This window comes from Ctenocephalides felis, unplaced genomic scaffold, assembly GCF_003426905.1.
Source record: "Ctenocephalides felis isolate EL2017-DRISC unplaced genomic scaffold, ASM342690v1 CF-g0.4_SCAFFOLD_01170, whole genome shotgun sequence".
Classification (NCBI taxonomy): Eukaryota; Metazoa; Arthropoda; class Insecta; order Siphonaptera; family Pulicidae; genus Ctenocephalides; species Ctenocephalides felis.
Window position 1 is genome coordinate 61,684,208 of NW_020537324.1, and position 13,530 is coordinate 61,697,737.

At 28.6% G+C, this 13,530-nt stretch overlaps 2 protein-coding genes across 2 annotated transcripts in view; both read left to right on the forward strand.

The window, feature by feature from the left end:
- The window catches only part of LOC113367494 (15-hydroxyprostaglandin dehydrogenase [NAD(+)]-like), a 4,689-nt gene extending 1,131 nt beyond the window's left edge, over positions 1 to 3,558 (forward strand). The window contains exons 2-6 of the mRNA XM_026609097.1: positions 1,139 to 1,262; positions 1,334 to 1,440; positions 1,525 to 1,698; positions 3,020 to 3,174; positions 3,444 to 3,558. Coding sequence (XP_026464882.1) covers positions 1,139 to 1,262; positions 1,334 to 1,440; positions 1,525 to 1,698; positions 3,020 to 3,174; positions 3,444 to 3,558 — 675 coding nt within the window. The remainder of the gene's footprint in view (positions 1 to 1,138; positions 1,263 to 1,333; positions 1,441 to 1,524; positions 1,699 to 3,019; positions 3,175 to 3,443) is intronic.
- A 4,924-nt stretch (positions 3,559 to 8,482) lies between these two features.
- On the forward strand, positions 8,483 to 11,806 carry LOC113367495 (jouberin-like). The gene is made up of 10 exons (XM_026609098.1): positions 8,483 to 8,510; positions 8,568 to 8,733; positions 8,834 to 8,987; positions 9,224 to 9,379; positions 9,798 to 9,956; positions 10,021 to 10,195; positions 10,269 to 10,383; positions 10,990 to 11,145; positions 11,238 to 11,439; positions 11,693 to 11,806. Exons 1-10 carry the CDS (start codon positions 8,483 to 8,485, stop codon positions 11,804 to 11,806), a joined length of 1,425 nt encoding a protein of 474 aa, XP_026464883.1.
- The last annotated feature ends 1,724 nt before the right edge of the window (positions 11,807 to 13,530 follow it).

The following is a 13,530-nucleotide window of genomic DNA, read 5'->3' on the forward strand; positions in this document are numbered from 1 at the left end:
AACATTATCACTTTAGTTAAAATCTTTGGTGAATTAATTTTTAAAATCTAGTTCATATTTTACTGTTCAATTTGAGATCATGATAAAACAAATGAATTTTTGACTTCAAACTAAATTATATATTATACTGCCAAACATATATTGTATCCTATACTGTTTTAATTTCTGGCACATTTCAGCTGCTTTTCGGAAATAATATTGCAGATATTATATTTTTCTTATTCATCATAATCATGAATATGGATATTATATACTAATATTGTCTGGACTCGCTTAAACTAAATTCAAATTTCAAGTGAATCGACGTTTTTGGGAAATGACAGTTCTAATGTATCACAATGTTTTCAATGTCAATCAACTATATGTTGTTTTTTGCAGTTTTTTCCATTTATTTCTACAATATTACTATATTTTTATAATCACATACATTCTAGAAAATTCCCTCAACAAACTTCAGAAAGAGTTATCAAAACCCGAATAATCGTTTAGGAGGTGTACATACATCTTTACAGAAGAATTTTATGTATAAGATATATATGTGTGTGTGTTTTTTTTTTAATAGCTAATACTATTTATTCTATGTAAATGAACTGCCTCCTCTTCCAAAATTTTTTTTAATTCAACTTTTCATTTTTAATTAATTTCCTCGTTTCCGGTATATAGGATGTTTTTTTTTCACGATTTGTTATAAATAAATAAAAAAAATGTTTTTTAAAAAACTCTTTCATTATTTGAAGTTTTAAATAATTCACTTTTTACGTATTGATATTAATTTATATCATATTCCCGAAACTTTATCATACCTGCGAAACGAAAATATTCAAAAATGAAAAATTAAGTTTCAAAAGAGAAATTTTCAATCACCTCTGCTCTACAGAGATTTTTAAAAAAATGTCTTATTTTTATATGTATTAATAATATTTTTATAATCATAATTAATATTTATTATTCTTATTTTATTTGATTTCTTCTTTAAGAACGACGATTTTAACTATGACTCAAATTTTATTTATTCTTCTTTATCTATGGATTCATATTATTATAATATTCTTTAACACAATGATGTTAATATTCTGGATTTTGAGTAATTGTCAGTAGATTAATTGCATATTATTTATTATTATTTATTAATTTCAAGGTTTCAATTTGCGATCTGGATCTGGATGCAGGTGATGAACTCGTCGAACAATTGAAAGAAATTTACGGCCAAGAATCTGCTATATTTTGTCAATGCGATGTCACCGATTATCCGCAATTCGAAGGTATGTTAATAATAAGAACAATAATCAATTTAAAGTTTGGAGTAAATAATTACATGACAATTTTCTCGTAGAATCATTTCAAATGACAATTTCAACCTTCGGACATTTAGACATAGTGATTAACAATGCAGGAATAATGAATGATAGGTTTTGGGAGCTTCAAGTGGACGTTAACTTGGTAAGTTATTTAAAATTTATAATAACGGAAGAGATAAGAGTTTCCTTTTTAATTTACTAATTTCAAATTTGGAATAATTTCTAGAATGGTGTTATTCGTGGTACTCTACTTGCACTGAGATTTTTGGGTAAGGACCAAGGTTACCAGGGTGGAATATTGGTCAATACTGCTTCATCAGCCTATTTTAGACCTCAAGTTTCAACGCCAATTTATACTGCTACTCAGCATGCTGTTGTTGGATTAAGCCGATCATATGGGGTATGATAATTGATAATGTATACGTATATATAATATATGCAATATATATACTAGATGACCCGACAGATGTTGTCCTGTACCCACGTCTACAATTCAAAATTTCCAATGTTTTTAATATCCTATCATATGCTTTTTAATGTCCTATCTTATGTCCTGCCTTTGTGATTTATTTATGGTCTTATTATAAGCAGTATAAGAAATTCAGAAAAAATAGTGTTTATAGTAAAAGAACAATGTCACACTTGATATTACCACACGACATAATTGCTTTAATAATTTAGTCTATAATTTTCATAATCTCAAACGATATAGTAGTTGCTTTTTGGCAATTATATTTTCTAAAGTACATTTTTCTTACTAATAATTTAATAAATATTGTTGTTTAAACAATATCTTAAGTAGGTGAGTAATCTTAGGTGAATTAATTTGTAAAATCTAGTTCATATGAGCACTTTTCAATCTAAGATCAACTCGCTAAATATTCCATATCCAATGCCAAACAAATGAATTTTTGTCACATGAAACAAAATCATTTTTTTAATGTTAAATAATTTAGTAAAGAAAACCAAAATGCGACATGCATAAGTTTAAAAAAATAATGTATGTGGAATTTTGGACTTATTGCGTTATTTATTAAACTAAATTATATAATTTCATCTGCCAAATATATACTGTTGACTGTATATTATATTATTTTAATTTCTGGCACATCTCAGCTGCTTTTCGGCAATAATAATGTAGGCATTACATTTTTCTTGTATATTATATTCTAATATTATCTAGGCTCATAATTTCAGCTTAATTAAAATTTCAAGTGAATTGATATTTCTAGCAGGTGACAGTTGAATTGTTTTCAATGTTCATTAAATCTTAAAAAATTTTTTTGACAAATTCTAAAAAGAATTATTAAAATCCGAATAACGTTTAGGAGAAGTATACCATCAGACACCCGTACAGAAGAATTTTATATATAAGAATATATATATATATATATATATATATATATATATTCGAATTTACAAAGGTTTCATGAAGAAAGATTGAATGTCGGTTGGCAATGCGGAATGTTTGGGCAATTTTGCCCTAAGGCACAATGCCATTTACAATACACCTGTTATTTTTGGCCTAAGAATACACACTTTTAGTTTAATTACTTTAAAACCAGATTTAGTGCATTGTCTTTACATGTACTTTGTTGCATGTAGCACATGTACAAAATAAAATAAATAAATAAATTTACCATTGAACCTGCTTAGTTTAACAGCACTATTAATACAATAAGGATACTAAGAAATTTATCCGATTTTTTTCTATTTCCCAGGCTGCATATCATGTGGAAAGAACAGGAGTTCGAGTGATAGCTCTATGTCCAGGATGGACTTCGACCGCTCTGGTAGGTGATATTAAGAAACAACTTATGTCTGCTGATTATGAGGCAGCATGGAAGGCTGATATCGCAAATCAAATTCAACAGAAGTAAGTTCAATGATTTTTATCTTAAATATAAGTAATGAAGAAAATTGAAATAAATTAAAATGAGATGTATAATAACCCAGCAAACACCGAGCGGCGGTAGCAATCTGAAATCCACATTGATTCCACATTGGCTGAAGGCACGCTTGTGGATTTCAGGTCAAATCACATGGTGTTTACTGGAAAATATATACATTTCATCAATTTATGTGATAGTGTTTATAAATATTTTTATAACTTTGAGCTATACGAATTTTATTTCTATAAACCAGACCAGAAGATGTAGGTAAAGCTCTACTGCACGTTCTCAGAAACGCCAAAAGCGGTTCAGCCTGGATTGTGGAAAATGCTCAACCTGCACGTGAAGTGAGTTTTCCTGGACAATAAACTTAGAAAATGAATTAAACCTACTCTTCGTCGCTCGAATTTATCATTTTATATTTATAAACTGATTCATTTAATATGAGGATTCCAGGAATATGGTTTTATCATGATTTGTAAGAAAGTGGTAAGAAAATATTTTATTCGAATGTAAAGGTATGTGATTCTTTTATGAAAATATTCATGATATACTGTTTTTGGAGTTTTGATATTTATCTTGAAAATAATACAAACTTTGTACGACTTAAAACTTTTGCAATCAAAAATTAGAAATAAGATTAGAATAACTCTTACCTCAATTTAGTTAAAACATTTCATTGCTTAAAATTAACAAATGTTAGAGTCTCTTAATCGATTTCATGCATAGAAAAGTATTTTTAATAGAACGATTTTTTTATTAAAGAAACGAATATCATACTTATCAATAAATCAATTCATAAACCTATATTTATAAATTTATAGGGTTATATATACCGAAACTATAAAAAATTACACGCTGAAAATTTTATACTAAATGTAATTTTTTTTTATATAAGATAGTTGAAAAAATATAGAAATTTCTTACAATGACTATAAACAATTTTTTTAATTATGTGACCTTAATATTATCAATAGATACCAAATGTTTCTCCTACATTATCAAACAAATTAGTGTTCGCTTTATTCATAAGTAGTTACTAATCACTCAACAAAAAATGAATAAATTATCATGAAAGTATTACTAAAATCATAATTGAATAAATAATAAATAATACCATTATTAATATATTGATATCTTTAATAGCTTTATGCAGTATATTTTTTGTTATTGTAGGTCAATGTTATAACTAAATGTACTTATTAATAAGCGACTTATTAATAATTATAATAATAAATAATATAAATATTATAATTTGCTTTAATTAACGTTAAAATTATTTTATTTGGCTTATATGAAAAAATAACCAATTTTATTGTTAATGTTGCGCTTAAGTCGATTAAATTATAATAAAAATTGAAACTCAAAATTTTGTTAAATATTACAAAGTCATTATGGGGGTTAATTTTAAAAAAATTTGAAGTTATTATTTTAAATATTGTATTATAAAACGGAATGATATGTGTTTCTATATAATAGCGTTATGTGATATATATTGTTAACATAATTTAATAATAGCCCTTGATTTATTAATAAACGCTTATGTATTTTAAAATTTGTTTAATTATGTATTAAGTGTTGTTCAAAAATAAATTTGTAATAAAGAAGATTTGAGGGAAAAAATTAATGAACTCTCATACGAAGAAATTCAACAGGATCCATTAAACCGTTCAATATTGTGATCTGATAGGGTCTTTAAATAAAATTAATTAATTAATAGAAAATACAAAATATTATGATCTTCGTTTAAAATTTAAATATAGACAACTAACACTTCTTATGAAAATATATTCTACAATATTCTTTATTTAAACATTTATCAAATTTTATGGATCATTTTTTATAAAATTCTATATAGTATGAATTGAACAGTCACAATAATTCAGTTGTTTTCTAATAAAAATTGATAGTTTATGATCGATGACCTGAGATCTTGCAATATTATTTCGTGAAACTAAATTTTCAGCTCAACTAGTAAATTATTTAGTCCAAAAAATAAATATTATTTCTATAATTGTTTTGAAAATGTAGATGGAGAGTTGATTTTCATGTAAGTAGAAACGTCAGTTTTGACATTAATGACGCATATTTTTTTGATTTATTTATTAATTATCCATATTATTATTAATTTTGGTTCATTTATTAATTATCAATATAATTATAAAAGTTTTCGTCAGAAAATCAAACTTGCTAATTTTAGTTTCTTGAAGTTTCAAGTCATTCCGAATCATTTGAGACCAAAATTAAAAACATATTATCACACAAAAGAGAAAACAAATTTCAAAGAGAAATTTTACACTCTATATTTCTATAAGAAATATTTAATAATATATATCTTATACAATGGATCTCAGGGTATAAATATAAATCTAGTTGCTTTATATTGATAGGGCAACTAATTTGTCGAGATAAGAAATAAAACAATATTTTTCACTTTCAGGGTAAGTTATAGTAATCGCAAAAAAATCTAAAATGAAAATTTTCATATATCTTTACATTTCAGAGGTTTCTGAACATTTTGGCATACCTTATTATTAGAAAAAATGTATGTATGTGTGTGTGTGTGTGTTGGGATACATATTTTCGTCGACGATTTCGGGAACACCGATCAACCGATTTGAATAATTCAAAAAACATTCGATTCGTATTGATAAGGAAACGTGCTGATTAGTTTTTGGCGAAGACAGGTCTAGCCTAGATTTAAATAATTCAAAAAAAAAATTTTACTTATATTGACAAAATGAACAACTGGAGATCCAATAAAAAAGTAAAAAATAATGCCATTATCAAAAATGGTTATTAGACATATGTAATAGTATTATCAGATATTTTATAATATTATAATAATAAGTACAAATTTTGTGTACATTTATATCGGTTCCGTACCAATGTTTACACGTTTGACGACTACGCGCTTTGATATTTCGACTCCAAATCAGCTATGCAGCGCGATTGCTTAAAAAAATGTTAAAAATTTTCAAAAAAAATCAAAATACAAAAAAAGCAAACTAAAAAAGCAGTTTTTTCAAAAAAGTAAATTTTTCTCAAAAATTTCAAAATTTTTCAACAACCGAATTTTTTTAAAGTTTTTTTTTGATTTTCAGTTTTCGGTACGGAAAGTTCCAGCAATGTGCCTAATGGAACGATGTCATACACCACTAGTTTTTTTTGATAAATGAAAATAGTAATCTATATTATTTACTTTTATCTCCTAACCGACTTTTTTTATCTACACATGCATTTCTAATGCATTTTCTAAGTTTTGAAAAACCGTTTCCATAGCAACGGACAGGTTACGTATCGTGGAATATTTTATATCGAACCAAGTGGAGTGAAGCGTAATTAAGTGGAAAGGCATAATATTAAATACTGACGAATAAAAATGTTGATATAAATTATAATAAATTAATAGAAAAGACCTTTAATTAAATAATAAGTCCGTTAATTAAACAAGTCATACTTAAAAAAATCCATTAAATAAATAATAGTTTGCATAAATAATAAATATATGTGCAATGCTCAAAATGTTTTGTGACAAGTGTAGGCTGGCAATTTGAAAATAAAAATAGAAAACTTGGTATTAAAAAAGACAATTATTTACATAATTTTAAAAAACGTAAAAAATTCAATATAGGAATTAATGTGTATAAAAGTTTATAAAGTTTCTGATAAAAACGTTGGTAATTAATTTACTTATCATCAACTTTTTACTACAAATTCACATTCTGAAGAAATTTATATTCGCCGTATTACACTAGTTTTGTAGATTTTGGTAATGCGAGAAAACGAAATGTCTTCATCTCCTAAAAAAGAAAAAGAAAGCATAAGCCTCCTTAGTCAAACTAAAGCCAGATTTGATGCTGTTTTACGATCAGCTGTTAGAAAATCTGATGCTGCCAAAGCCAGCATCACCACTTCTTCCCTAAAGCGCAAGTAATAAAACAATCAGGCAAATATTGTAAAAGCTTTATTTTATATTTTGATACTATATTTCTTTTTAGTACTCGCGATCAATCAGATCCTAATGCATTTTCATCCCAGCAAAATTTAATAGATGAATCACCAGATCAAGAGATACCGACACTTGAATTATTTAAACAGAAGAAATCAAAGAGTCGAACAACCGATGACAATGAGACATCATTCGTTACAAAACACCATCTCACAGTAGCAAAAAATCTCAATCAAATGACTTCTTTGAGTCGTCGTCATCAAGAAAGCCGTCTACTATTATTTCTGCATCACGCTCCAAGTCCAACAAAGCAGTGTTGAAACACAGTAGAAATAATAGTAGTTCTTTCGAAAGCAATGATGAATCGTCTTCAGATGAACAATCTCAAATCAATCGTAAAGATTCCAACAACATTCCTACAGCCTCGTTTGTGGATGATAATCATGACACAGAACCCGAGGAAGAGCATGAACTTCAAAAACCAAAACCACTTCCCCGTCGAAAATCATTTATGGTTAACGATTCAATGGAGCTTCCATTAGAGAAACCAGTACCAAAAACAAGACAAATTTATAGCAGAAAGAATTCGTCTGATGACAATAAAATCGAGCTAACTAAAAATGAATCCAGGAGTAAAAGATCAGTTAAAAGTAGATCATCCAGATCTCAAAAGCAAATGGATGTTCCAAGCAGCAAAGGCGATAACAAAAATCAACCCTTGGCGTCGTCTCATGAAAATTTGTTTGAAAAATCTGATGAAAATATCAAAGATCTACTTAATTCTCGATCTAGGACAAAAAGTGTTGGACCTCAACATCGAAGCAAAAGTAGAAAAAACACGGGAACTTCTTGGTGCCGATTCAACTCCGATTCGAAAAAGTGGTAAAATTTTGGAACTAAGGATTCTGAAAAAGATGATGATGAAGTTGTTGAAGGTCGCTCTTACAAAAAAGTTGTAGGTAAATATAAATGATATTGTTTACATTTTATATTCATACAAAATTGTATAACCCCAATTTTTAAGGTATCATCGTTCACAATATGTCTTGGTTAGGCCGATCACTATCGAAGGGATTTTTATTGCGGCCTTTTGTCAGAGTATCAATTTATAAAACAACTATGAATAACCCTTTACACGATCCTATGAAATCCCAGCATTTCAATTGTTTGAGTAAAGAGTGAGTAGAAATTTATAAAATATTAATTATAGCTATATAATATCATATTTATTTTAATACAACTTTCAGGATTACTCCAAAATGGGAAGAACTTTTTGTATTTCCTATAGATTATGATACCATAGAAGACAAAAACACAATTTGTTTTTTGAAATATTCGATATGAAAGTTGGTTTCAAAAGATCGCAAGGTAAGTCATGCTAAATTTTATTTGCAAGTAAATATAAATGAAATGCATTTATTTTAGATGTAGAACATTGCTTGTCATGGGCATTTTTAAAACCAATCGGTGTTAATGGAATGAATAATACTCATAACAAATTGCAATTGCAACTCTATAAACCTAAAACTGATGTTAGAGAAACTGAAGGAATACATGTGTTTGATTGGTGGTCATCAACCAGAAGAAAAAAGTAAGAATAGGAACGAGCACAATTTTAGTTATATATAGTATGAAATTTATATATAAATGATAATAATTTTTGACAAACGTGTACGTAAAATTGTTCTTAGATATCCAGGGACACTATATTTTACCGTCAAAAGCAAACGTAGAAAAAAGTCGGATTTAAAACCAGCATCTGAAGAAAAACAGCAGGAACGGAGCAAAAGTCATAATGATTTTAACAAACGAAAGAACCAGAAAATTGCAAAAGAAGAACCAAGGGTAGAAATAATTTATTACATTTTTTTAAATAATATATCTTCTTGGTTTCAAAATTTTTCATAGAAATTTATTTCTGTCTGATGTAAATTGACTTCTTCTATTAATCTAATTTTTAATATCATTTTTGACTTCAAAAAAAAAAAAAATTTGAGTGTTGTTGTTGTTGCTATTCTTAACTACAAATAAACTAAAAATGTAACAAATCAAAGAAATAACTATTTCCTATCATGTTGTAGACTTATTCCTGGTCCAGAACTTTAGGTCAAGTATGTAAATTGCCTAATTGTCGTTTGATAAAATTGCCTACCTTAGACAAGGGCAGTTTATCAATTCGCTTCAACCATGCTGGTGATTTATTGGCATGCGCATGTGCTGATACTTTCAATATAAATGTAAGTAATAAAATTATATTTTTAGAATCGTACTTTTCTCAATGTCAATTTAAAACGAATAGTTTATCCCCTATCCTCATGTAATGAATAATTTGCAGATCATTGATTTTATAAGAAACTTTTGTAATATAAAATTTATTCTAATTCTATTTATATACTGTATTTATCAAATAGGAATATTAATTATCATAACAATACATATTTGACAATTTTTGATAGATTTTTTCAAGTATTGACCCTAACCCTTTTTTGTCATTTAATTGGTTATTCAACCTTAAGTCCTCTTATTTGCATTCCAAACAAGACTTTGTCGCATATAAATTATGAACCAACAAAGCAGTTTTTTACCACTGAAATCAAAACATATTTTATTTATTTGATTTTTTTCTCAGTTTATATATTTTTTATGTTTTTTTAGGTATACGATATTCCTGGAGGAACTTTCCGTTTTGAGCTTACTGGCCATCAGGGTCTGGTGTACGACATGTGCTGGACGCACAACGACATGAAGCTACTCAGTGCATCTTCTGATAGAACGGTCTGCATATGGGATATGATTGAAGGAAATTTGTCTCAGGTGTGTAGAAGATTAAAATTGAGGAATCTTTGCAAATTATTTTTAACATATTTTTTTATTACAGTTACTATCACATCCATCCTTTGTATATGCCTGCGACGTGACAGTATCTTCTAGACTGGCAGTGTCTGGTTGCTTTGATCGTATAGTGCGAATTTGGCAACTTGCTTTGGATCCTATGTCTTTTTCTGAACCGCCGTCGTATGAATTATATCAAGAACTACCAGATGAGCATAAAGGTAAAATTAATTCCTGAAAATAGTATTATTTTACTCAACATTTCATTTAAAACTGTTTGTGGAATCAAACCAGGATACATCACTGCTGTTTGTTTTGGATCGGACAGCAGGACTGTATATAGCGGTGATAGCGCAGGCATTATCAACGAATGGTCAAGAACTTCTGAAGACTTTTGGCAGTGGACCAGGTGACTAAACAAATGCGATAAAATCTAACTAGCAAACAAATTACACAAATAATACTACACTATAAGCTCCTATGGAAGACATTTTTAAAATATTACGCGCTTATATTAAATAGTATGACAAATTATTATAATTAGCTAGTTTGACCTTACTACTTGAACTTTAGTAACATGCTAGTGACAAATTCAGAGACCGATTCTGCCGCATAACAGACAAATGTTATGGCAAGGCCATGTTACTCTCCCACTTCTATACATTATGCTACTGAACCATATTGAATTCTGCCAAAATGTCATGTACTTGCCGTACATTCAGGCGTTGTACACATAAACTGCAACGTCACTCGTATGTTATGAACCTGAGTCAGAAAGATCCTGTTATTTAACATCGTTAAATCGGTAAAAAATCGTCTGACTGCACAGCAACCACATGGCTTTTGCCAATATTTAAAACGAATTAGAATTAGAAACATAGCCTTGCCATAACATTGGTCTGTCATGCGGCAGAATCGGTCCCTCAATCTTTTATTATTACATTTTTTTCTAATTTATACAATGCATAACATTAGTATTTTTACATTATTCAACTATATTGATTACTGTAACTAGACATATGTGTCCGGAACTCAATGCTGTGGTAAACCGTATTTGTTTGCATCCATCCGGAGAACGTCTTCTGGTTCATGTTCGAGATAATATACTGCGGATTATACATGTAGAAAGAGCTACTGTTGTCCGTTTATTGAAAGGAGCTACAAATTTTAGGTAAAGTAGTAAAAACATCAACTTTCTTTTATTTACATATAGTGCCACTTTCTATTATTTGTCCTTACCTAGTACGTTTGTTACCTTTCTAGAATACAAACATCGGCATGTTTTTCTCCTTGCGGCAATTTGGTGTTAGGTGGCAGTGAGGATGGTTTGGTGACCGTCTGGGACACCGATAGTGGCCATCGAATAGCAGTTTACAAATTTCCCTGGATACCAGTGCAACATGCAGACCAAGAAGAGAATGATGAACCTATCACCGCCATGGCAGCTGTAGATTATCATCCGAAGGTAACATTGTTTAATAGAAACCAGTTTTTAAGGTACATCATAAAAAAAGCCAGCAGTTGTATAAATATTCAAATTGTTGGCATAATTTAGAAAATAGGTACTGCTCTTTACGGAAATCACTTTAGCCAATATGTAGCATATTGGATGCGATGTATGCCTATAGTCATTTGTACGTAACTTATTGATAAAACATTTTTGTTTATAATTATTTTATGTATAATTATATCACTATATAATATTTTTCTTTATCAAGGGTCATGCAGCAGCATTTTGCGCTTATGGATTCAGTACCAGCGTCTACGTGTGCAAATATGATAGAAATGCGGATTCTAATGTCATTGGACTTACACTGTTCAAAGAAATATAAGGTATCTCTTATGTTATAAATTAACAAAAAAAGTTGGCAAAATCATAACAAGTTGTCCTAAATAGATCAGAACATTTTATAAACAAAAGAAACGATATTGTATGGTAATTCTGATATGTAAGGGTACTACTACAACTACATAAAAACTGGCACCAAAGTTGTTAATTATACTCAATAGTGCAATTTTAGGAGTGCTGAGTTTACTTGCATGTCTACACCAATTCAATGATGTTAAAGTATGTTGTCATGAGAAAATATCTAAGTATCTAAGAGCACAACTTCACCTAGAAATAAGAACCTTTTAATTTGATTGGTTAAAATATATTGGGCGCACGTGATTAGTTCAGATCAAAGCATTGTGCAATTCATAGTAAAAATAAATTTGTTCTTATTATTTTCCCCTGTATAAACTAAAAATTGCCTTCTCTCCCAATTCCATTATATCTTCCAGGAATCAGAGTTCAACAGCAATGCAAGTGAAATATCATTAATCATCAACCAGTGCAGTCAGAAGAGAAACAGAAAACCACAAAAGATCACCAGAGTCTGATGCCATATATCAAAAGCATAATGAAACATCAAATGATGATTTAATTAAACTAGCACAAGCCGAGTGGTCAAGATGGAATCAAATTATCGGCTCTGATCAGGAAAATAGACAATATTCTAAGCCCAATAAAAAGGACTATTTCTAAACCACAATCTCCTGATGGATTAATAGACCTAGGTTTATGAACACTCTCAGTGAAATGAAAAGTCAGAAGCTGAAAAAACAGCCTAAGAATTCTCGTCAAGAACCTGTAAATGAAATAGTAGTCATTGGTGACCTCATCAACCTCCGATGCAACCAGGAAGAAGCTTGAAAAAAACCATAATTTGGAAAATATAAAACAAACTTTAATACAGCTATATCGCAAGACAGTCTTATGACTTCTAATAGAAACCATGAAGATTCATCTACTGCTTGCTTCTGACGACGAGACTATTACATCAAGAAATGAAGCTAGCAATGCAATAATCGAACTTATAGCATACAAAATAATTTCGAAAGATTTAGTCCAATCGTCGAGTTTTGCAGAATCTTGGTGACAGATGAGGATTCTAACAATGATTCACCACGAGCCAGAAGACGAAAACCAATATCTGGTAAAAAAAGTTGTTTCTCATAAGGGTAAAAGATGGAAATAAATTGAATATATGAAAGAAAAGATTAGTCAAATATTGGTGATATATTTGAAATAAATTTTAAAAAATTGATCAATTTTTATTCACTTGTGGCTAGTATTAAAGATATGAATATGGAGCTGAGATAGTTGGGAAAATAAATAATAATAATAATATCAATGGTAAACATATCATGTTTATTATTGGAACTTTTTATTCCCTTTATAAAAAAATGGTGTTTGAAAGTTATTAAATAAATATCAGGATTTATAATTGTATACTTTATGCCTATTTTTACTATAAAAAACAACAAATGAAACTAAAGTTGTAAACAATATTTATTATTTATAATTATTTTCTCAATGATTTGATTAAAATTTTAAACATATTTATAACAGCTTCAACAAAAATAATAGATAATTATTATTTTGTGAATGTATAAATTTTAATATTTTAATTTTTTATAAAACGTATGTGTTACGTTGTAAATTTTGTATAGATGGTTTGGAACCAATATTTAAAAAAAAATAATATCGAATCCTAGTGCCAGATTGATTTTA

Bases quoted from the DNA above. Each gene is read 5' to 3' on its own strand.
- LOC113367495 (XM_026609098.1), top strand. From the start codon at position 8,483: ATGAAAGTTGGTTTCAAAAGATCGCAAG. The intron at 8,511-8,567 runs GTAAGTCATGCT...CATTTATTTTAG, and splicing joins TGGTTTCAAAAGATCGCAAG to ATGTAGAACATTGCTTGTCA. The intron at 11,440-11,692 runs GTAACATTGTTT...TTCTTTATCAAG, and splicing joins CTGTAGATTATCATCCGAAG to GGTCATGCAGCAGCATTTTG.